The 26,224-nt window shown below is 40.5% G+C and overlaps 2 protein-coding genes across 3 annotated transcripts in view; both read left to right on the forward strand.

Annotated features, from left to right (window-relative positions):
• Window positions 1-7,866, forward strand: part of ferry3 (FERRY endosomal RAB5 effector complex subunit 3) — a 452,554-nt gene extending 444,688 nt beyond the window's left edge. Inside the window, exon 14 of the mRNA XM_072434744.1 lies at window positions 7,856-7,866. Coding sequence (XP_072290845.1) covers window position 7,856 — 1 coding nt within the window. The 3' untranslated portion in view covers window positions 7,857-7,866. The remainder of the gene's footprint in view (window positions 1-7,855) is intronic.
• Window positions 1-26,224, forward strand: part of cdh13 (cadherin 13, H-cadherin (heart)) — a 352,261-nt gene that overhangs the window by 221,167 nt on the left and 104,870 nt on the right. The gene's annotated exons all lie outside the window — the stretch shown is intronic.

Below are 26,224 nucleotides of genomic sequence, written 5' to 3' on the forward strand. Positions count from 1 at the left end.
GGCTGAACTGCTATTTGGATATTTTTCCCATTGTTAATTGCAGTTGGCACAGATTTGACTTTATAAACATTGTGACATTAATCACTGTCAAGTATTTACTCTGAACAACACTGAACAACTAGATCGCAAGCAAGAGATATTCAACATATTTACGTCTCTTATAACTTTCTGATCTAATTTCATATAGCTTCTGCAGAGGATTGGCATCATATCAATTGGAAGTATGATTTCTGAAATGGTCAGGCCGGTCAGTATAGCTATAAGGTGAATAACTAACCATTCCTCTTGGCTCCCCATAGGATAAAAGGCAAGGTCAGCAAGTTTAGCATATCATATAAAAAAGTAGAAAATAAATAGAAAAGTTTGTTGGTGTTAAGTCTTTCGTTACAGTTGAGTTAGAGTTGTAAGTGTGTTTGGATAGACACTTCACCTGCCCTGGGGAAAGCACAAAGCAATCTGAAGAAAATTGGAAAATCCATTTTGTCACAGAGAAATCAGCAATTTTGCCTGTAGTGCTGTCTCTGGGGCGTAAAATTCTGTCTTGATATGCACATTTATTCCACCCCTGTGTTTGTACCCGTCACTTTTTCAGGCTCAGTCTTGTTTTACATGAGACAGGGTTGATCAATAGCAGCTTGTTATTTGACTAAGATTGCTTTCAGGGAGATCTGTTTCAGTTTTTTTGATACATGATTGCAAATCGTATTTATAGCCATATTTAAGATGTGAATGGTTTAAAATTGCACTGTGTAACTCTTCTGGGGCAGGGACCACCACCTGCTTGTCCCAATGGAAATGTTATGGCTTCACCTGGAATGTTGCACAATCTGGCATTAAACTGTCTTTTTTTGTTGTTGCATTTATTCAATGCATTTATTGTTGCTACAAAACACCTTTAAAAACATGCATTCTTACTGTGAGTGGGCTCGTTGCTTCTCCATAGATTTGTCCTGGATTTGTTCCATGAAGATACACAATAATGAAACAAAAACATATCCATGGAGATAAGCAGGTGGTGGACCGTCGACCAGAGTATCTCTGTCTTCAAGGTCTGCCATTCAGCATGGAATATAAAACCCATATTACTAGTCTTTACAAATAGTTCATTTTCTTCTTTTACAATTAACCCTCAGACTTTAAAAATGCACATAATACGAATATATAGAGAGCTTTTACCTTTTTACGTAATGTATTATCAATCAATGGCTTCAATTACCATAATAAAGTAATTTCCTCCCCTAAATATCCAGTCTTATTCTGTATCCTACGGGCATACATTGCAAATGTAATTGTGACGCTTGACAGAAAAAAAATCACAATTACATATTTTTCCTGAAGCATTTTGCACTCGTGAGTCTAAACTGTCAAGTTGTAAGCAGAGTGAAGCAACTTTTCCCTGTGGCATTGAACTTGCCCTTGCATTATACGGTACATATTATGTAACGTTAAAGGGGGGATATGGTGTATGATTGATTCATGTTAGAGTCGTCCTCAATTGTCCTGCATTTAAGGCTGGACAATGCCTTTGCTATTCTCACCCACTTCCCATCTCTAAACTTACTTGCAATTATTCCAGGACTGCAATAGTTGATGACTGCCCGTCATACATGCAGCGTTCAAACATGTCACATAGCTATTTTCCAATTGAAACACAAACATTTGAATCTGATCAGATTCTGCAGTTTTAAACAGGACATGAATTAACTCGACAAGACACTTTAGATGAACAGTTCTGTGTACAGTAAATAATAGGTAAAATAATGATTTACACATGTTATAAATAAACACAAAATACCAGAGAAAAAAACATATTATTTCTAAATGAGGTTAAGCAACACATTTGTAGCTACATGATTGAAATATGCATGTCCCAATATGGTTTATCCATCATCTGTGTGATTTTTGTGAATGCATAGTTTAGTAACCCTCCGTACTAACATATATCAGCACCTAAAAAGCTATGTGGATGTATGAAAACATCTTTTTACACCTAATTTGCTGTGTGCCTGGAAGTTTAACTGGAGAGGAAATGTGCTTGATGCTTGGAGAAATGAGTCACAAGCTGCAGTGAGTGTACCCGTCCTTTTGGCCCTGATGAAAGACAAACATATGGTGCTATCAGACTCTAAAAGGATGTTTCGCCTGACAGAGGAAGTCGAATTTTCACAGGAACGCCAACTATCAAATCCGGCTGATCTGAACTGCTAAAGAAACAAATTATTCCTGATGGCTTTTTTATCCATAGTTTTACAGTCAGCTGTGCTTTCATACTCTCTACTGCGCCGCACTCTTTTCAGAATCAGAGATGAGTTGAGGGAGCTCAACGGGGGAAGGAATATTTTCTGAATAAAATCTCCTTTATAACAAGATGTGATTCATTTGCATTGAGGAACATATAGAACCATGCACTGAAAATAGCATAAATCTTTCAAACAAGGGCCCGCATTTTGTCCCCAATCTTAACGGTACAGGAGCATTGACAAGTTCATCTGCTGACATCAAGCGTTGTCTTAACTGCTGAGAATGTGTGATCATGCCAAAAGAGGTGGAATGAAGCAAATTGAGGGCATGGTGTAGTGCATCCTGGGAATGGCCAGAATCGTGAATAATAGTACATCCAAAAACCAAGACTATGGAAATAAAGAAACAACAAAAGAATGAACTCTGGACAGCTGAATTAGCTCCCAAAAATGTATTGTCGTGCACCACAATTAACGTTTTGGCATCAGCCCTAGAATCGCTGCTAATAAACGTGTACACTGAAAACACAACATGGATAACATGCCCAATACATTTCTTGGAGTCGTATTACTATCCCCACATGAACGAGATAATAATAAAACAGGATTCATAGGCATAAATAACACAAGTCGATATAAGCCGAGATGTCTGCGCGGACTGCGATGCATTCTGTGCTCAGCATCTCCAGGTTTTGTCCCTGGTTTAGTCTTGGTTTAGTCCGGGCAGACTGGGAAAATGCCCATGAACGTATACTCCATTCCCTGGGGGTGAACATGAGCTGCTCCCTGCATTGCGCAAAACAAATCAATCTTTATTTTTAATTAAATGAAGAAACTATACTCGAAGGCTGTATATCAATTTTTTTATTTTATTTTTTTCAATTTTGGGAATAAATTGGAATACTGAAAATCAAACTGTTTTATTGTGATTCATCTTTGTGAATCAAAATCAACAGTGAAAATGTTTCCTTTTTTCTATTTATTTTAAAATCGAAAATCAACAAATCATACAAGGATCCATGTTCTTTTTCGCTGTTTCACTTGTTGAATGACAACAAGCATCTCCTCTGCTGAGAATGACTGCAGATATCATGCACACAGTGGTACTTTTGAATGCCACAGTTATCAGTCATTGGATCAAACCTTATCACCATAATGGACTGGCACCACCAGAAGGTAGTAGAAGGTAGCTGAAGGTAGCTGAAGGTAGCTGAAGGTAGCTGAAGGTAGCAGAAGGTAGCAGAAGGTAGCTGAAGATAGCTGAAGGTAGCAGAAGGGAGCAGAAGGTAGCTGAAGGTAGCTGAAGGTAGCAGAATGTAGCAGAAGGTAGCTGAAGGAAGCAGAAGGTAGCTGAAGGTAGTAGAAGTTAGTAGAAAGTAGCAGAAGGTAGCTGAAGGTAGCAGAAGGTAGCTGAAGGTAGCTGAAGGTAGTAGAAGGTAGCTGAAGGTAGCTGAAGGTAGCTGAAGGTAGCTGAAGGTAGCAGAAGATAGCAGAAGGTAGCTGAAGGTAGCAGAAGGTAGCTGAAGGTAGCAGAAGGTAGCTGGAGGTAGTAGAAGGTAGTAGAAGGTAGCTGAAGGTAGCTGAAGGTGGCAGAAGATAGCAGAAGGTAGCTGAAGGTAGCAGAAGATAGCAGAAGGACGCAGAATGTAGTAGAAGGTAGCTGAAGGTAGCTGAAGGTAGCAGAAGATAGCAGAAGGTAGCAGAATGTAGCAGAAGGTAGCTGAAGGACGCAGAAGGTAGTAGAAGGTAGCTGAAGGTAGCAGAAGGTAGCTGAAGGTAGCTGAAGGTAGTAGAAGGTAGCTGAAGGTAGCTGAAGGTAGCTGAAGGTAGCAGAAGATAGCAGAAGGTAGCTGAAGGTAGCAGAAGGTAGCTGAAGGTAGCAGAAGGTAGCTGGAGGTAGTAGAAGGTAGCTGAAGGTAGCTGAAGGTAGCAGAAGGTAGCTGAAGGTAGCTGAAGGTAGCAGAAGATAGCAGAAGGACGCAGAAGGTAGTAGAAGGTAGCTGAAGGTAGCTGAAGGTAGCAGAAGATAGCAGAAGATAGCAGAATGTAGCAGAAGGTAGCTGAAGGACGCAGAAGGTAGTAGAAGGTAGCTGAAGGTAGCAGAAGGTAGCTGAAGGTAGCAGAAGGTAGCTGAAGGTAGTAGAAGGTAGTAGAAGGTAGCTGAAGGTAGCTGAAGGTAGCAGAAGATAGCAGAAGGTAGCTGAAGGTAGCAGAAGGTAGCTGAAGGTAGTAGAAGGTAGTAGAAGGTAGCTGAAGGTAGCAGAAGATAGCAGAAGGACGCAGAAGGTAGTAGAAGGTAGCTGAAGGTAGCTGAAGGTAGCAAAAGATAGCAGAAGGTAGCTGAAGGTAGCAGAAGATAGCAGAAGGTAGCTGAAGGTAGCAGAAGATAGCAGAAGGACGCAGAAGGTAGTAGAAGGTAGTAGAAGGTAGCTGAAGGTAGCAGAAGATAGCAGAAGGACGCAGAAGGTAGTAGAAGGTAGCTGAAGGTAGCTGAAGGTAGCAAAAGATAGCAGAAGGTAGCTGAAGGTAGCAGAAGATAGCAGAAGGTAGCTGAAGGTAGCAGAAGATAGCAGAAGGACGCAGAAGGTAGTAGAAGGTAGCTGAAGGTAGCTGAAGGTAGCAGAAGATAGCAGAAGGTAGCAGAATGTAGCAGAAGGTAGCTGAAGGACGCAGAAGGTAGTAGAAGGTAGCAGAAGTTTTTTTTTTTAGCAGAAGGTAGCTGAAAGTAGCTGAAGGACGCAGAGGATAGTAGAAGGTAGCTGAAGGACGCAGAAGGTAGCTGAAGGTAGTAGAAGGTAGCTGAAGGACGTAGAAGGTAGTAGAAGGTAGCTGAAGGTAGCTGAAGGTAGCAGAAGATAGCAGAAGGTAGCAGAATGTAGCAGAAGGTAGCTGAAGGACGCAGAAGGTAGTAGAAGGTAGCTGAAGGTAGCTGAAGGTAGTAGAAGGTAGCAGAAGTTTTTTTTTTTAGCAGAAGGTAGCTGAAAGTAGCTGAAGGACGCAGAGGATAGTAGAAGGTAGCTGAAGGACGCAGAAGGTAGCTGAAGGTAGTAGAAGGTAGCTGAAGGACGTAGAAGGTAGCTGAAGGTAGGTGAAGGAAGCAGAAGGTAGCTGAAGGAAGCAGAAGGTAGTAAAAGGTAGTAGAAGGTAGTAGAAGGACGCAGAAGGACGCAGAAGGTAGCTGAAGGTAGCTGAAGCCCGACCGGGAACTTCCCCATGGTCAAGTCTCAAAGCTAAGATCAGGGGCGAAACACGGCCCAGTGTGTCACAGATGCAAAGCTCAAGAAGCTGGCGGTCAAGTATTGGACTGAAATAAGTTTGGACATTTACCAAATGAAAACATTTTCTTGAATGTAACTTGAATACTGGCTAGTCTATTTACATTTTATTTAGTTTTTTCACTCTCTGGTCTTGAACTATTTGTTCTTTTTTGTTTATAAGAAAACATTATTCATCAAAATCATAAAGCCATAAATGTGTGATGTTTTTGTACTTGTGTAAGCACAAAAACATAACCCTTTTAACTTAATAGTGCTTGTGTTCTATTGAAAGTTCTTAACAGAATAAATTACTTGCCGGGATTGACTACTTAAATTAAGACCATAAAGAATGTATTTGTACTTTTGTATTAACTTCACAGAGCGGTAGATAAATATCCGTCCTTTCACATGTGGCTGTAACACTAGTCTGCTAACACCGGCAAAATGCATGACACATCGGTGCTAAGTCTGCAGAGCTAAGCTCATTTTCCTATCTCCACACACGCACAGCAGTCATTGTGTCATCTATTTTAGAGCGTGCGGACGGTGTGTAAGCGGAGAGGACAGGCACTAATGGCACACTGACTTTGTGACTAGGTAATGCTCTGTGGCCAATCTGAAAGCTGTCAGAGCAGAGGACGGCCGATCGATGGACTCCGCCATCACGGCATGTTCCACTGAGGTGAGGTACACATGGGCAAAATGGATACCTCTTTCAGCCACGATGTAGACAGGAACCTATTTGTAAGCTTATGATATTTATTCTGGGTTGGTTATTTTACATGAAAGCATTGAAAAACATTTGATCTCAACTCAATTAATAAACATGGACAGATGCAGTACAAATATATTGAAAACAAAAATCTTCTATTGCAATCTTTGTGCTCTGGAGAACTTATCTTTGTTGACTCTTGAGCTTATACATATTTGTCTGCCTGCATGTGGTATTTTCCTGTGTGTGCACTAATGTATGTACGCACGTATGTTTACATTACATGCCTAAATTCTGTGTATCGGATTGTGAAAAGAAATCATGATTTTACTAATATTCACAATTATTGACACCATGAGAAAACAAGGGAAATACTTCGCTTTCATTCATATTGTCCGTCATTGCTCTAGTATGTGACCAGCTTTAAGAAATTGACCTTTCGGAATTATAAATTTAATGTTACACTGCCAGATAAAGCAAAAAAAAAAAAAAAACATAACATTTAGGGTACATTTTTTGGAATATATAGTTGCAGTTGATATTCTCATTAGATATAGGGTCAATCTTGTGAAAACATCAACTGAAACTAGGCTTCCTGTTTAATAGGTTCAGATGAGTAATACATGTTCTGCAAGTCTGAACATTCTCTGCCATCATAAACTTAGTGTGTTTTAACTTTTGCCCTTTTTTTGTCCTTTTTGCCCAGAATGAGCCTAAATGTATTCTTGCTTTGATCCTGCTGTAATTTACCCCTTTAGTCCTGGTCTAGTCCAGGTTGTGGTCCTAGTTTAGTCCCTTTGCCAGATCAGATTTTTTTCTCTCTGTAAATGCCAATAGTGTATGAAGCTCGATTGGCCCTCAGCTTCCTCTTGGCCCCTGGTGAAAAAAGTTTGGACACTTGTACAGTGTACATTCTCCACAATCCCTGCCAAAAGGCCTTTGCATTCCGTTTGTGACAATAAACCAAACTCTATCTTGAACACATACCGACATACGTTTAAGTTGTGCTTCTCAGTCCATTAATTTCTTTACATTCCCTTGCCTTGCCATCTGCCCGCATCTCCTGTTTCTCCTCTGCATCTGCATCCTCCCTTTTCTGTCAACTCTCCTCTGTGGACATCCAATTACTGGCAGGTCATAGAGTAGCAATTCTATTCAGAGCCATGCCATTCAAACAACCATTCAGATTACATCCTTCAAGAGTCACCGCTTGCATCACACGGCAAAATGTTGTCTCCGCGAACTACTTTTCTCTGAGGTCCGGCCGCCTAATCTGATCCCGCAAACATAATTGAATGTCAGTCGTCACATAAGCACGCTCCCCTCTCTTCAATTAGCATCTCGTTTCCTGGTGTCACCGCACGCAGACACAAAGTGGGGCAGGGAAATATTTACTCCTCCCAGGTAGAAGCCAGTTATTGTATTATGTCATTTATATGCAAATAATTCAGCGGCAAGAACACGCTGATAAGATTTCATTACAGCAGATCTGATGCTCACTTCACTTTATAAACTCCCCTTTCATTGTCCTATTAAGATGAAGAGAATGGAATAATATGCAGGCGGCTGAGTGGCGGCAGGGTTGGAGATGCACTGTTTAGTTATACGCGTGAGAGAATTCCGATATTGTCGAAAATATCCACCAGGTGTCTTGAGAGCGCCAACGTCATGTGAAGTGGTTTCCGAGGAGCAACAACAACAAAAAACGGATGAATCGCAACAATTTTAGCAACACAACACATGTTTTATTTCTGGCTCTGCTCTTAGGATTGGAATCTGCAGCATCTCCAGCTAAACATGAGAGGAAGTGTTGCAGAGGTAGATGTTAATGAAGTGCGCTTTTGTAGTGTGGGAAGCAGCAGGAGTTATTATATGGGTAAACAAAATGCAGCGGATGCAAATTACCATGGAATATAGTTATGCCTATGTTTGCTCCGAAATACCCATCTGGATCAGGGCTGTTCCACTCCGTTTGAATGTCGTGGCCTCTGTTCGTGCACAACACAACCCCTCTATCGACACAGTTTGGGGTTGCACCACATATCCCCAAACTAGATCTGTTAATAATAATACAACAACAACAACTGCTATATTCATTTATTCAATTGACAATCCAATGCTGAACCAGAATTAAACTAGGAATCAGAATCAGAAAAGGTTTATTGCCACTGCCAATGAACAAAAGTCACAAACATTGGGACTTGCTTTGGTGATTCGATGCGATATAAAACAATGAACAATGATAAAGCAACATATATATAATAAAAAGGGGAATGCATTAAAGAAAATAATTTACGGTAAATCTACCATAGGATGAAAATAAAAATTGTTAGACCAGTATCAACCAGTTCTGAACCAGGACTGTTCCAGAATTAAAGTCTAAACTAGGACCACACTAGATCTAAAGCCGATTTAAACAAGGACTAAACCAGGACCAAAGTTATTTTTAATGTAATGTAAGGATATGATTTTATTATTTGGAAGATGTGCCAGATCAGAATGTTTGGATCCTGCTGCAGATGGTACAAGGTGTGGTGATGTGACCAGCAGATTGTTGCAGATTAATTGATTTGAATGATAATGATTATATGAATTAATATTCGTATTAATATTTCCATCTATTACAATAGGTCTTTATGCATACGGGGCAAATAAGAGCACCAGTTTAAACATTTGTACAATATACAACCGACACATGGTTTTCAATGTACCGGTACTCAAATTGTGTTTACGCCACATGAAAGTAGCAGCCTAAAAGACATAGCCTCAAGTATTCATTACACCTTCAGACGGTTTCCTGCCATAAGAGGACTAAAAGCACTCAAGTACACTATGGGTACTCAGTGTATTCATGGATTACAGCTTCCTGTTAGGAGAATTTTCGAGGACTTCACCCCTATTATTTGTCCCCCAATGTAGAAATGTCATTGCGTACAGTTCAAGAACAGCAAGAGAATAGAGACATGCAACAAAAAATATACCTACGTCACACAGACTGTGCAGGTAGAGCAAAATTATAAGGCTAAATAAAATGCCTTATTACGTGCAATATGTGGCTCTAATCCAAATGACTGCTTGCGTATGATGCAGCGTACGGACAGAATAAATGTCTGTCAGTGAATTGTACAAGAGTTTTGCATTATTACTGACTAGGTGGAACCTAACAGTGTTATACGCTCAACAGTGACTTTTACCTCACCTAAATGTGGTCCATGGGTTAGTTGGTTTATTCATAACTGTGTTATTTAGTGGATGTGGGTTAAATTACAGGGGACTTGCTCCGAGTCCTCCTAAACTTGCAAACTAGTCGTGTTGTTCAGTGATCAATAGCATTAGTATTTAACGTTGTGACTATTAATATATATGTCTATTCAAAATATATAATATTTAGTTTTAAACTGTATATCTCTATGGCGACTGCCCTAAATTCTCATCATTCTGATTCCCGCTGGAGTGAGTCTGCTCATGCCTCTGCCAGTTTCCAGAACTCCAGCAGGTCTAATCAATGCCATGTATATCACGCTCATTTGTTCCCTGAAAACAACAAAGTGCACCCACTTCGGAGGCACTGATGTACCCCCCTCCCCTCACATATACCCCCCCTTCCTCCTTTCACTCCTTCTATCAGGTCTGTGTCCAGTTGCATTAGTCAGGAAATGAGATTCCTCCTAATTAATTAGATCTCCGAGTGCTAAAGATGAAGATTACATCCCAATGAAGGTTAGAGGTGTCAATCACAGTTTTTTTTTAGGCTGAGTATTCCTCTAGATAAATTGAGTTCCCAGGGGATTGTGGGTAAAAGTGTGTTGTTAATCTAGTTTTCCCCTGGCTTTAATTGAGTCTCAGCAAGGCTTCGTTTGAGTCTGAACAAGAGAAATGTGTTCCAGCAGTGGCTGTTTTTGCACGGTCTACGTACAAAAAACACATTAATATACAATGTACAGTCGAGAAGAATATAATCCTACGTGTTGCAATGCTGTTCAGCCAATTAAATCCAGAAAAGCAAATAGTTTAAAGCATTTTATTGGACAAATTATATTTACATAGTTTTACTTCTGCCGTTGTGAAGGTGTAGCATAGAAGTCATTATTACTTACACTTATTTCTGAAAATATACTCATCTGTACCCTTCTTTTGCCTCTTTTCCTCCAACTCAAATAAACACCTTTTTATGAAACACATATGGCAAGAACTCTCTCCAAATCATAGAACCAGTACACTGCACTTTCAGACTAGCAGCTGAACAATAAAATACATTATGTTCTCAAATCAGCCAAGTGGCAATATAATCTGAAATTCAAATGCATCACGAAGAAAATACCTGAGACCTTTTTAAAATTCACGACCAATCTACAGGAGTAAAGAGTAGTGACTTGTCCCGCGGACGTACTGAAAGAGCCACGGAGAGAAGGAGAGGAGAGAGGAAGGATAAAGGAGACCGGCAGTAGTGCAGAGAAGGCAGGTGGGGGCACAGGGCAGAATAATTAAGGCCAAACTGGGGCTCGGGCTGGAGGGAAGAAGAAGAAGAAGAAGAAGAAGAAGAAGAAGAAGAAGAAGAAGAAGAAGAAGAAGAAGAAGAAGAAGAAGAAGAAGAAGAAGAAGAAGAAGAAGAAGAAGAAGAAGAAGAAGAAGAAGAAGGTGTGGTGAAAGTGTCATGAAGCAATCAGAGAAACATCGTAGCATTTTTCATCATTGTAATCGTCAGGGAGTGTTTAAACCTGCCGCGTTCCTTTCATTCTTTTCATTTTAGTAGTAAGATTGTGCCAAAAGTCTTCAAATGTATTCAAATGTAATGCTGTATTTCACAAAATGCACTTTGGATTCAACTACTAACCAAACAGAGATAAACACGCTTATCTGAGGAGCTGCACTGAGACGATAACTACAGTAAAGCTAAAGTGCAATTAATTTATTTTTAATCACATTTTTTTTTACATTTTGACAACTTCAGAAAGTGGAAGAAGCTTGACTTTGGAGTTGATATGGAAGCCGGGTCCCAGCTGTCACAGTGCGGCACAGGAGTCCTGCTTCAGTGAGTGTGGCTGATATATTCTGCGGCCTCAAAGATAAGACGTGCACCTGGACAGTGGACCTAAGTCACTCACCATTCACTCTTCTTTGCCTTTCGTGCGAGCTCCACACCCCTTGCCTTTTCATGAACGTGTTGTCGTGTGACATCGACGGTGGGGCCATAGGTCAGGCTGCCCCAAATAAATTGTCTGTTTGCTGTAACCCGACCCAACATTTTTCAGGTGAGTCGGTCGGTTGGCAAATTCTTATTTTTTTTACTTTGAAGGCAAAAAAAAAGATTCAAATTTTGCCATTTTTTGACTCGGAGTGACCGCCAGGGGTCAGGCTTCAACAGTCCAGGGGTCAGGCTTCAAAAGTCCAGGGGTCAGGCTTCAACAGTCCAGGGGTCAGGCTTCAACATTCCAGGGGTCAGGCTTCAACAGTCCAGGGGTCAGGCTCCAACAGTCCAGGGGTCAGGCTTCAACAGTCCAGGGGTCAGGCTTCAAAAGTCCAGGGGTCAGGCTTCAACAGTCCAGGGGTCAGGCTTCAACATTCCAGGGGTCAGGCTTCAACAGTCCAGGGGTCAGGCTCCAACAGTCCAGGGGTCAGGCTTCAACAGTCCAGGGGTCAGGCTTCAACAGTCCAGGGGTCAGGCTCCAACAGTCAATGACGGAGAACGTCTCTATCAACCCGATCGGGAGACTAAATCTCGACCTTTTGTCCGCCGTTATCCTTTATTTTGGTAGCGAAGGCGAGCTGGGGAACATGCGGGGGACACGGGCGCCGCCATGTTTGTTGTGATGACGCTGCTGGGCGTGTTTCAATCCCAGAATGCATTGCGTAAGTCAAATTTGAAAAATCAAGTAACACCGTGATAGAGCGTGACATGTACTATGGACACTCCAGTGGCGCCGACAGAGACAAACCTATTTAGAAAAGAAGATATAACTTCTGTCTTGTGTGTTCTGTTTTGTTACAGAAGCATATCGAGGTTCCAAATATAGAAATGCACATGTGTTGCGCGGTGCGTTATCAGTCCTTTGGGATGAAAGATAGGTTTACCAGCGTAATAAAACTATTGGACACGGCGATTTAGGAAAGACCGGTCGGTGAGTCGGCAAAATAATTAAAAAATAACAGATTTGGACGTTTTTTTCAACAAAATGCTGATATTTTTTTTTCAGTCGGCTAGTTTCATAGTTACGGCAAACAGACATATTATTTTGCTCAGCCTTATAGCCATCTTTTATGCTAACAGAGGCATTTGAATTGACAATGCTTATACTTTCAATAATATCTTCTAGTTGTAGAGCTGGTGCTACAAATGTGAGGACATTGACAACTATAAGGGGGGTTCAGATTCGTCACAGCTGAAGTGACTGAAGAAAGTGCCACTCTGACAATACCAGTGCCATGTTCTGTCTGTCTGAAGCAGGAGGAGCTAAGGGGGGAACGCGTCTCAGAATCAAACGCTTCGCTTTAATTCTGGTGTCAAGGATTATAGCGATTTGAGCAGATCCCATTGAAAAGCTTACATACTCTTTGTGGATGATGTGTGGAGCAATTTGACTTTGATATAAATCCCCCGAACACGAAACAGAAAACTTGTAACACTGCCACATTTGATGTCAGTTGTGGGTGTAGAAGCCGTTTGAGTGCTTGTCATCTTGTATTGAGCTGTCAGTGCAGTGTGTTCGATGTATCACACTACTTCAACACGCTTCATATAGAGGCATAATTACAGTAAATGAGGAAGGGGATAGTATGCAGAATCAAACTACACACTATTTAAAACAAGGCCCAAGGGAAACACCCTACAGGAACTACAATTAGGCCATTCCCCCTGTCAAACTAACTCTAATCCTTACATTTGCCTACTACTCTTTCACATTCTAGTATCTAATTCCAATTGGCTGGACATGATAGTACTTCTATTACTTTGTAGTTTTGTTCATGGTTATTATTAACAGAGCTGTCAGAAAAGGTATAAAAGTCTAGAACGCACAGGAAACTGAAATGGTGATAACAAAGATTGTATATTGAATTAATAAACTAAGATATGCTTTGAAAATAGCAAAAAACAGTGTAGTCAAAGTATCATAAGAGGATGCAAATTCACAAATGTGCTAATTAACCAGTACTCATTATTGTTCTGTCGTCAGCTCCTATATGCTTCTGGAACGGACGCGCGACACACAATCAGTACCAAATGTACGTGTAATTATTTCTTGTGCCAATTCCCTGCTTTATCTGCCGCGGTAGTGTCATTTTAATTGGAAGTTAATGAGGTTTACCTAGTGATTCTACTTAACCATAACATAGCCGCTGTTTGGATGTGACCCCAGAGTTGATAAAAGTGTGAGAATACAGTGGACAGTGGCAGCGCACAGAGCCGTGTGCCCGCCTCATCCGTCATTCACAGAGGAAAATGTGAAGCCTGCCGCAGTCCCAGGGAGAAAATGAAATGAGCCACACTTCAGGTCAAGGACGAGGCACGCAGGAGATTGGAGTTAGAATTGTGGTTTTCGGGGACTGGCTAGATTTAAATTTTCAAGAGCTCAGGCGTCCATTTATTTAGCCATTTTAATATTGTTTTTCTTAAATATCGGGTACACCGGTGCATTTTGAAACACCAAAAGTGGATATTTAAACTGTTACCCGCGGTTCCTAACATTTTGCGGGCACATTCTTCTTATTTCAAATGCAAACGTACAGCTTATTCAGACACCAAAGCGATGCTGGTGGCACAAACGACACTCTCTCATCCCAAAGCAATAGCAACAAACTACTTTCTCAAACAGATGCTAAATAGACCACATTGCCTAGTGACATGTTGTTGTTGTTTTTTGCAAATGAGAACCAATCGATGTTAATAAGAACCAATAGATGTTGCTTACAGTTCAATGAGGTTCAAATGGTTTTCAGATCATTTATTTGAAAGGTTCTTTTTTGTTTGTTTACCAGAGCGTTTCATCTGCTCGCTCTCAATCTTCTTCAGAGTTTCACGTGATGAAGCTGTGACGTGTCTTGTCAGCTGATTTACACAGGTTATGGTGAAGGCAAGATGATTCTTTAGGACACTAGACCAGGTGTGAGAGAGTATGAAGGCCCCTGCATCCCGGTTTGATGTCACTTATGTTGATTTGATGTCTTATCGTTGGAATTTCAAATGTGTTGGCGCAAACTGATTACAAACTGATGCCATTGTTAGCTTAATTTCTTCCTGAACATAATTTGGATTGAACCCTGTAGAGTGCTCTTTCTTCCGTCACTCCTTCCACAGTATGCTGTTCTACGAAGAGTTAACATTCTTGAAGCTGAAGCTATTTTAGGGCTGAGCGTTGGTGAATATTGATGAGTCAGATTGCCAGTGGTTGGTGAGAATCAATCCAGTTGAAGAATGGGAGTGTCACACGGCGGAGGCTTAGGCCGGGGCGCCAGGCTGTTGTTCCATTCGCCCCAAAGGCAGACGTGAGTGGCCTGGCTAAACCTTGGAGTCCTTCAATCAGAATTCTGTGTGTAGCAGGCAGATGCTCGGACCATGAATAGCATAATTGCATATTGTTCAATAGAAGCAGCTGTCCGTGGAATAAGGTAAGGCAGGTCAACAGCTTGTGGTGAGTGAATGGTGCGATACGGGAAGGTAAGATTGAGAATGCACATACTTTCCATACAATACGTGCGTGTCAAACGTTAGCCTCAAATTACTCTATGAGGTTGTTGTTGTTGTTGTTGTTGTTTTATGGCGGTTGGCAACCGAGTGTTGCATTACCGCCAGACTTTATTCCTTAGACTGTTGTTGCTGTTGTTATTGTTTTATGGCAGTCAACAGCCGAGTGTCGCATTACCGCCAGACTTTATTCCCCAGACTTTGTCGTAGTCCTAAAAGTTGTTCTTCCAGTGCTTTGACCTCCAGTGCTTTGACAAAGCCCAAGAGGAGGTTATGCTTGGGAAAATAACACCATGACAGAAGTAACTAGAAAATCTGCAATGGCTGAAAGAATAAAGCCTAAAGAGTAAAGTCTACCTCTCTCCCTCTCTCCCTCCCTCTCTCTGTTCCTCCTCTTTATTTTCCTGCCTCTGGACAGGCGAAGAATAAAGTCTCTTTAATTATAATCATGAATAAACGTGATTATTTTACATAATCACGTTCAGTATACAATTATATAATTAGAGTATATATATTGCATCGATGTATATAAAACACAAGATAATCTTACCTGTTGTTGACAGAGATCCCAAACTACTAAAGAATAAAGCCTAAAGAATAAAGTCTACCTCTCTCCCTCTCCCTCTCCCTCTCTCTCTCATAAGGCGCTGGTACAGCTGGCAGCCCGGTGTAAACGCTCTCTCTTCTTTCTCACACTTATTGTGCTTTATCTCCTATATTTTGTAAATATAGTTAGTATATTTTTTCTATTTTACTGTACGATAGGGACACGCGCTGGAATAGTTTTTTAATTCAACTGTTTTTGACTTTTTTCGGCTGGATTTGAGCGTTTTTCGTTGCGTTCGTTGTGTTGTTGTGACGTGAGCTAGCTCCGAGCGAGCCCACCAGCCCCCCCCCCCCGCGCCCTCCGGCCGCGCTAAAGTACGGCGTGACGTCGGTACACGTTTATATACACGTTTATATGAAAGAGGAACTTCACGAACGATCGGGACACGCACTGGAATCGCTTTAAATTAACTTGTTTTGACTTTATTCGGCTGGATTGAGTGTTTTCGTCGTGTCGTGGCGATGTGTTTTGGCTCCGCCCCCCGGCTCCGGCCCCGCCCCCCGGCCGGCGCCGTACCGCGTTTCCACAAAGGAGGAACTCATGAAACTGCGGAGAACAGTCGTCTTACCCGGAGATCGTCACTTTATCCCGTCGCAATACTGACCTAACCTAATACTGATGTGCAATTCTGTCGTATGTGCAATTACTGTGAAATTCATGTGCAATCTATGTGCTGTCGTGACACATATTCATGTGCAATTACTGTCGGGATCACATGACATGGTATTTATGTATTTATTTGTCTATGGGAGTTTTTGTTTATTTATAGGAGATCTTCTACTGAAAGTGTTTTTCAGACTTCCTATAAGTGATCTGTTCTTCTGTATCTACCTCTGTATCTACCTGCGTTGCACCAATGAAATTTCCCCATGTGGGACAATAAAGGAATATCTTATCTTATCTTATCTCTCTCTCTCTCTCTCTCTCTCTCTCTCTCTCTCTCTCGCTCGCTTGACTGGCTCCGTCACAAAATTCTAAAGAATAAAGTCTAAAGAATTCCGCAGACACTCAATGCCCAAATTCATTTAAATGGGGAAAAATAATACTTTTGAAAATTCGACAATTCTGCAAAAAGTACAAGTTGTTCAAATGTCAAAAGTAATAGCACTCATACTACTGTGAAAGCGATCATAATGAGGTATAACATGTTGAAATCGGTTGAAGCGTTAAGGAGTTGAAACTGGCTAAATGGAAAATCATGGAAAATATAATAAATAAAAAATACGTGAAATACAAGAACATATAGTGCCTGCGTGACATCACGCAGACACTCAATAAACATGTGAAAAGAAGAAAACAATAAAGTAGCAAAAAGTAACAGCATTGCTCATGGTCAGATCAGAGAAAAGCGTGGACCTAACCACGGGGATCTCAACTAACGCTATAGAATGTGTCCGTGGTTTAGCTCTGCATTCGCAAGGTCATTAGCAAAAATGACAAAAAAAATAGCTAAAATGATCACGTTTATGCCCTTCCCAAGTCTTAACGTGCCACAGTCTGAAAGGCAGTTTTAATTACACTCTCAATGGGGGCTCTGCAGCTACAGCTGGACCTTCCTAATAGTGTCATACTCAAATTTTCTTCCCTTTTCACAGACTTGGCACTACTAATCTACAAACTGTTTTTTATTGCGAGCACGCTTGATGGCTACTCAGCGAGAGGGTAGACTAGTGGCCTGAAAATTAAAATGGCCTCATAATGGATTGCTGCTTCTTACAAATATTGTAAAAAGGTGGTTTCCATATTTGAACAGGTATCCCCTGCTTCAATTTGGTTTGTTCTATCTTCACAATTATCTATTATATTCTTCATGTTGACACCTGCAAAATAGAGCTTGCATTTTTAATGGTCTCAATGTACACATCAATGTCAAAACCATGTATTAATGGCCTCAAAGCCGCCTGCGTGTGTTAAAGCTGAACATGGGGAGGATTCTTACAGGCGGTTGGAAGATTCCCTCACATTGACCACTTAGCTGCGCATATTGGCAGCTCATATCTGTGTATTTCAGTCATTAGGACCACTGTCTGCCGAGTCTGACAACACGCACCATAAATTTGCATGTGTTTACGGGAAGAAGTGGAGCGGAATGAGCCTCTCCCATTAGTATGCATGAGCGTCATTAAAGATGCTCATCAACTGCACTTTTTATGCACACTCCCTTGCACTAGTACAAATCACTGGTAATCAACTGGGCTGACATTTTCCAGCAATTATAAGCAGCCCGTCCTGATTTTTATAGCCTACCATGGATCACTAGATTTGGCCGAGCGTGCCCCCATTGACAACATATCTCTCCCGAGAGAGATGGAGACATTTTGTACACAAGAAAGACTGAGCAAACACACTGGTTCAGCACATTGAGCCAAGAATCACATTTGGAATTAATTATAGTGTTGCCAAGCATAATGTCCTCCAAATAAGCAACTCAGCAGCTAATTGTTGGTAAAAGTTCAAGAGGTGACTTTGATTAAAATGGCATCACTGAATGTTTACTTCAGATTAAGTGCCCAGTTTGAACCACAGCTATTATTATTCTTGATTTGATTTGCAGATTATTGATTATCTTCTGATAATAAGTGTTTACCAGCCTAAATTAAATAATAATTGGGTAGAACAGAATAAGCATCATCAGAACAATTCAGATTGTATTACCTTAACCAGAAAGGGTCAGACTAATATGTAGAAATGTAAACAAATACATATTACAACAAGAAAAAAGACAAATCTGTGACATTTATGAAGAAATTAAGTAAATATGCCCAAATCAAATATTGATTTTACCATCATGAATGGAATGAGGAGTTATTCAATATTTTTTTCAATAATAAACATTTTTTTTTAAACTTTTATTTATTTACACACAGTTAATTATTCTGCATGTTGGGTTGCCAGATACAATGGCTAAAGCCAGTTTGTTTAAGTATTCAGTTAAATTTCATAACATGTACATCGGCTATTCTTTTGATGGGCAAGTCCGTTCCAAATCCAGCTATTCATTTCCTCACTTGAAAATATGAACTGAGCAAATAACATGAGTTGAGCGACAGGCCTCTGCTCTTTTAGCTCGCGGTGTGCGCTCTTCTCCCTGATGAAAGAGGGTTTTAGAGATGAGCACAACACAAACTGACCTCCCGACGCAGCGGCAACACATTAAAGACACGCTTCTTTGTGATGCAGCCACAGTATAATTGGGTCCTCTGCTGCGTGCATTAATGTGATGCTGGAGAAGCCTTTTGCACGAGTACAATATGTGCCAAATAACACTGCACCGAGATAGCAGTCCCACAGGTTAAAGAGTCACATTTGCATATTTACAAAGCAAGACACTATTGGGTTTCTTCCTTTTATAGGCTCTCTTAAAGGCTGTAATGTTCATTCTCATTCCATCAAGTAGTTTAATCAAGTTCTGTTGGGTTTGTAGTTGCCTGCCCAGCCAAGACCTTAAACGTTGACAATTCTTCACAAAGACATTTGGGTCTGGAACCACAACTTATTTCCCTGATTTCTGATTTCATGCGGACAAAATAATAAGAGAAACATATGGTTCGTTTGTGTCTATAAAAGTCTATAAATACCCATTCATCATGCAACCCAACCACTTTTACTGGACTTGGCACCAGCACAAATGGGACAAAGTAGTAGTTTGGTTATGATTTCCAGTTCCAGATCCATGTCCATTTGCATGACATTTAATCATCTCTGTATTGCTTTACCACCACCTGTAAATATTTTATACGTATATGTTGTATGATATATATTATATGTCATAATTTTCATGGTCATAACATGAATTATTTCTCTGCCCCATAGCAGACGAATTTATTATTCATCAACAATGTAATTGTTTTGATTTTGGTCCAGGCTGATAAATATAAAACCAGCAGCTAAGTGTCAAAACCCACCTGCAGACTCTGACTCACTGTGCACGGAGCTCCAGATTTAAACCTAGAATACTTAAATCTAGAATACTTAAATCTAATCCAAAGAAAACATCATGTGCTCAGTACAATACTAAACTTTCACCCAAATGTATAACAAAAACTACATTTTTACACAATATAATGTACTTTTCAACACATAATAACATTAATATTACCAATATTGAGCAGGGCCATTCAAAAACATAAACATGTACTCAAAGGAGTATAATGTGATGATGAGTGGTCATTGTGCTCCTGTGTTCAGATTGTATCTTTTTTTTTTCTTTTGTGTTCTTGTAAATGCTGGTCTCAATGTGTTCATGACGGTTCCAGAAGATGTTGTGACTTGAAATGAAGTGTCATGTCAGGTATATCATGTTTTTACTTGACTTGAAGAATGGAAAGTATTTAGAGTTTGCCATTTGTGCAGCAGTTGGGGGCCACTTTCTATTCAGAGTTGGAGCTTTAGACTTTGCACAGTGACAAATGTGGCAATGAGTCGTAATCACAGCCAAGTTTCAGACTCCAAATGAACTACTGTGACGACTGATAATGGCTTTCTGTTGTCAAGGAACAAAGAGAGAGAGAGCGAGACTGGTGTTGAAATTGAACAAATGACAAATCACATTCATGTTCATGAAGTAGTCTAGAATTGAAAGTATCCTTCTAAAACCATCTTCATTTTGACATGATCATTTTTGTTGTTGAACAGGATACTTCTATGGCTGGGAATTGTATTTGTATTAATTGAGCCAAGTTATCAACTCTAATCAATGTCTTTAATTGATTGTATCTTGTGTGTCACTTATGTATTATTGCACTTTTCTGTACAGCACATTGGACTTTTAAAGTTGTATGTGCGCTTTATAATTTGAACATTGTTTAATCTGTTCCCGGGCTTTACAAAAATACATTTGATTGAAATATAAACAAACTTATGTTGTGCTCCAGTCGTCCTCAGAGCTCATATTTTCCGAGTTCTGACTTGTACATTTCCACCGGATTAACTTGTATATTTATTCCAGTCTCTGCCTATTTCGGCTACTTGATGAGTGGAATAAAACAGATTTATATGGCATGGTAAAAGGCCTTGTATCCGATTCAAAACTCTATATCTACTAAAAGAAAAAGGGTGGATGAAAAATAACAATATTTTAGCTCAAGTCATACTATAACCTGAAAAATTACGATTAATTATTACAAGATAAAATCTTGTAGTAGTAAGTCAATGATGAACACAATATATAGATTTTTTTTTTAAATCTCATAATACCGAGATAATTTTCTCATAATTACTAGCTAAAATCTCATTTAAAAATATATCTCTGGTCCTGCCCGATTTAGTTTTGTTGTTTTCTGTTCTTAAAAATGAAAATTTAAAAAATTATTCTGAGCCCGAGTTTGAAAATCCAACATAGCTCCGCCCTGCGCTTAATGAAAGCTAAACACCCGACAGATTTATGAATGATAGTACTTTCTCTCCACTGTCCACTCACTGTGTGTGAACCTGCTCCTGCACAGCCTTTGAGCTTCTACAATTATGAACGTGTTCTTATGTGCTGTTATGCTAATAATACTGTGCCGTTATGCTGTGTACATTAGCACTGTTGCTAATGTACACAGAAGCAAAATTGTATCCCCTTTGGCTAGCAAAATGCATCCAGCTTGTAAACTACTTAATTCAGGTTTGGATCTAAAAACAGGTTTGAACTAAACCAGCGTCACTGAAAAAGGTTTGGGAAAATGTGTCGATGTTGGTGTATGTATTCACAGATAAACTTACTGTTATTCCATAGTATCTCTGTGATATTGAAGAGATAAGCACAAGCTCTTTGATAATTTCAGCAAACATCTGCTGTTGTCCCCCGTTGCCATGTACACACTTGAGTTTGATGTGGGGCCCTGTCCTGCTCCTGGTACTGGGTTCTTACGGCGCTGTAGGAAGCAGACACACTTAGCTGGCTTTGTTTGTGCAGCATTCTGGACCCAGATAAAGCACAGGGCGACCAGCTGAGAAGAGCAGTGTGAGTTTGTTTCTCTGCGACTGGTCTGGGGTAGAGACACCGCCATTAGGCCGGCTTAAAGACACACTATGTCTTCATGTTCCTCTATGATTTGTCTAAAACCACACAATTATACTTAAGGAAACAGACAATAGCAATTGTGCAGGGGACTCAAATTTGTAGAGTATATACAGTACTTTGGAGATGCTTAATGTCTTATGGAATCACACTTCAGACTAACTAATGTCAACTTGCATGTAGTGTCACAATACTAACATTTAAAAAAAATACTTTCTTCTCAATACCAATTTAATTACCACAATGATCATTTAAAAATGTTCTTATTGAGGTAATAAAACCATAAGTTTACGTTTTCAGCTCTGCTAAAGCTCAATATCATTCTAAAGCAGTTCTGGAAAGGACATATTTTGTTTTGATAGTTTTTGTATCGATTAGTATCTGATTTTCAATACTTTTGACAACCCTACTTACATGTAAAAGTAATTTGAAGACTTACAGCAAGACTGTATATAGGCCTAAGGAATAAACTGGATTTAAATCAGTAACATTTTAGTATAAAGTACCATTAAAAACATCTTGCATAACAAAAACAGGCCCCATATGTTATTGTAGTCTTTATTGGTTTCATAAATGTCCAAATCACCTCCAAATTTGTCCGCCCTTCACAAGGTCATATTGTTTCATAATATAGTAAAAGCTCAACAATAAATAATCGCCTGTGTGTAAAATTTATTGAAACTGTAACCGTTTTGTGGAGGTCATATCTGCAATATTTATCCACCAAACAGTGCTTTCTGTCTCTGAACATCTTGGTTGGACAACATTGTCTGGACCAAAAGGGTCACAAGTATCTTAGCTCTGATTAAGGATATTGTCAGGAAGTAAATATACTAATCTCAAAAAAAAAAAGCTAGTGCGGCCAAGTGTGCCACAGTAATAGTAGAATGTCTCAGAGGAACTTTGCTAGTGACTGCAAATGATTTGAAATCAACCAATGACACAATACGTAATACCAAAACTAATTCCTCTTAATTTGGAGATGACGAAGTGTCTAAAGTGGCGGCTCCGGTGGGACAGCTCTGCCACCTTCACTCCCCAGCGAACCTCGGCCCGTTTGATCCGTTCTAATCTAATTAACACTTAAAGAGGAACACCTGGGCTCCTCACCAACCTTCTCCCCTCACACTGAGCCCCCGTCCCAGATGGGCCTTTGATAGCTCTGATGGTGACAGGCACAGGATAATGATTGCACTTAACTCCAGCACTCGCGCACATAAAACAGGCTAGTGTGTCACTATGTGCTAATAGCACCCAATATACATCTAACTGCTTGCTAAATGACACAATTAGACCGTGCTCTGATGGTGCACCTGATTAGATTAGCCTCGGCTTGTGCTTTCTGCTCTGGCTTTAGCTTTAGCTTGAAACCCCAACCTTGACCCCAATTAGCCTAGCGCTCATCAGAGGGCGCTAAGGGACCATGGTAGCAGCCGCTTATCACCCCGATGCTAATTGGTCTGATGAAGCGGGTAAATATGGTCAACAGTGAGGCGACGCAAGGTCCCAGATCAATATTTACTGTGGAAAAAGAAGGAATGGGGAGAAAATGTCTAAAAGCTGGCAAAATTGAAAAAAAATTATAAAACCTATTTCATCTTTCTCACTTGTAGTTTCAACAAAACAGCAGGCTTTTACACGTACGTCCTTCATGATGCAGCCACTTCTATTATGTTCCTATATTATGTTTGGCCCTCCATCAGGTCAAATCCTTTTAAGGATGTTGTGAAGATAAAATCTTAGAGCAGTGATCACCAAGCTGCTGATTTCGATCTACCAGTGGATCTCAGAGGCCATCGCAAAGGCCATTAGTTTGTACTGTATGAAGTTTAACGTCTTGTTTACAAGTGAGTGTAGATGAATGTACTGAATGACCACACGGAGGTCGACTCTAGCCCAAGTGATCCGTGAGCAACAATCAGCGTGAGTACACATTTTTGATGGCTTCCTCGTGAGTTTAGGTGTGACCCGCTCGACTGTCAGCGTCGAGTGCAGCTGTCGCTCAACGTGAGCCTCGGAACTCAATCGCTTAAAGGAGGGGGGGAAGAGAGGGAGGAGGAGAGGAGAGAGGAGGACAGGTAGTGCCAAAGCGTAGCCTCGGGCTGATTCCACATCATGCTGCTCCGCTGCGCTGCGCCACAGAATAGATCACTTCAATAGCAGTGCCATTGTAGGGCAGCTGATTACCTGCACGGTTTTGTTGTCGAGAGCAAGTCTCAAGCCCCTCTCCTTTTCCTATCTCAGTTTTATATTGCAAGTTTATACATGTTAATACAATATTAGTATTAGGCTATTAAAGTAGGCCTATACTGTGTTTCTATTGCCTACAATTCCAGTAAGAAAAAAAAAACGATAATATAAATCTAAAGTTAGATCCCCTAAAGGTAATGCAGAAGCAAGTTCATGGTTTGTGGACTTTTTTCACTGACAATGGCAATAAACCGCCTTCTGGTTTGGGACCACTGTCTTAGAGTTCATACTGAGATATTTTTTATTATAAAATTAGGAAAAGGGCGCTCATTGTCCGTCTTTTGTTCCATTGCGTTTACATGTAAAGTCTAGGTGGGACGCGCGGTAGGTCGTTCAGCATTAAAGCGTTCACACTTCCCAGGCGTCAGACACCAGAGTTCGAAAAGCTGAACCGTTGGGACAATTTGCATTGCATTCCTCTGAATAGGAGTAATTGTACAGGCAGCAAGACACGGATTAGCGATTAGTTCAAACGCACGTCCTCTTTTGACTGCCCTCAAAAGCAAACTCTTAGAACTAGAGGCGTTCAGTGCAATTTTGACACCACAGTCTGAACGTAGCATTAAAAAAACAGGAACTTTGTTGTGCAATGTCATTTATTGTAAGACCAAATTCTATTATTAAAAGTAAACAGTTTAGGTTTATCAAGATATTTTCTATAGGTGTCCACATAGGCCTACTGTTAACTGTACATTAGAAATACCACCAAAGAGCCCATTTCACAATGAATTACCTCCCAATGCTCTGTGGATACAACATGAAATCATCTTTGTTCTACTACAGTGTTTGTGAAAGAAAAACAACACTTAAAAGTCATCAGGTACAGAACCACGAGCAAACAAGCCACGGTGAAGAGGAACAGCAATATTCATCAGAACTAACATTTGGTCTTCAAACAACAGCTCTTAGCAAAGTCTCTGCCGTGTGCTTTTTAAATGTCGCAGCAGATGGCTGCAGAGGAGGAACTGGTGAAGTTTTCAAAGGAGCTAGACTGGCACTTTTGGAGGTACTGGATTTCAAAGGCGCTCTTGAGTAGCAAAAAAGTGTTTATTTTTTAAACAATTTACAATGTGATGTAGTGAATATTTTAAGACTCAAAATAATTAGTTTGATGTTTTCAATATGTGCTTCTCGACAAACATGGAGACAACAGACACTTCATTTTGTGTGCATGACTGGGCTTTTTTAAAGGTGCCATAACATGCTTTTTTCACGTTTCGTAGTCTATCCTAAGTGTAGAATTGATAATAATAAGGGTTGTGCAACACCCTTAACATAATAGTTAAGAAATATCACCCAGACCTTGGACCCACTCACCAACCCGGAAATGCAAACGGCTTGGTTTGATATTCGCCCCCACCCTTGCGAAGAGCGATCTGGCTCCCCCGCCCAACCCGTGACGTAGTCTCAGAGCGCGTGTGTGCCCCGCCCATCCGTGACGTAGTGTGTGCCCCACAGCTGTCTGCTGTAAGCTCCGCGGTGCGCCGCTCCGCGCGACTGAGTGAGAAAGAGTCTACTTTGAGACTAAATAAATCTGGTGTTAATTCTACAGCGTGCGCAGAACAGATATATCTATAGATCTATATATCTCTATCTCTCTCTCTCTCTCTCTCTCTCTCTCTCTCTCTCTATATATATATATATATATATATATATATATATAAGACTTATGTATATATATAAGTCTTATGTCCATCGCGCTCTTATTTCCTGATTTTTCGGTATCGGATAGAACTTCTCTCCGTTTATTTTCCCGGTTGCTGCATCAACTGCCACATAAACCTTCACCATTGTGATAATAGTAATGAGTGCGATATCATTAATGAAGTTTTGGGCCTCTTCGAGCCGTGTTTCCTCGTAAATCGAAGCAGAAAAACTCCGGTGCTTGTATTGGGAGACGAGCCTGCAGCAGCGCGGAGCCGGGGGGAAGGAGGCGGGAGGAGGGAAGCGAGAGGGGGGAGGGTGAGGGGGGATGATGATGCGTGCCTGTGGTTATGACGCGGTCTTGCCCCACCGCCCGTCAGTTTGGAGATTCGAGGAAAGGAGATAGTCTGTAATATAGCTAAAAACTGCGGGAATCAATCAAAAAAACACTCTGGGTACATATATGAAGCACAAATAGCAATGTAAGAAGGTTAAAAGCTCTGAAAAGTCAATTTTGCATGTTATGGGACCTTTAATCTGTGTTGGAGAATACATAATTTAGTATAAATGTGACATCCAATCATTCTCAGTGGACAAGCCTTGAACTATTGGACAATGGAAATAAAGCAGGACATATTTATTTTTCCTTTGCATAACTAGCATAACGCCGGGCTCAGACATCATACGGTCCAGCTACCGTTGCTATGCTGGAGTGATCTGGTTGCTGTGAGCCAACGAGGAGTGGAGCACTGCAAGTTCTGGCAAACAAAGCACTATTTACTCACGGTTTGGGATTTGTTAACTTCAGTGCTGTTTCTACTTGATGTGTC

This window comes from Eucyclogobius newberryi, unplaced genomic scaffold (genome assembly GCF_026437365.1).
Source record: "Eucyclogobius newberryi isolate DKJ021-1_F unplaced genomic scaffold, fEucNew1.0.hap1 SCAF_7, whole genome shotgun sequence".
NCBI classification, from domain to species: domain Eukaryota; kingdom Metazoa; phylum Chordata; class Actinopteri; order Gobiiformes; family Gobiidae; genus Eucyclogobius; species Eucyclogobius newberryi.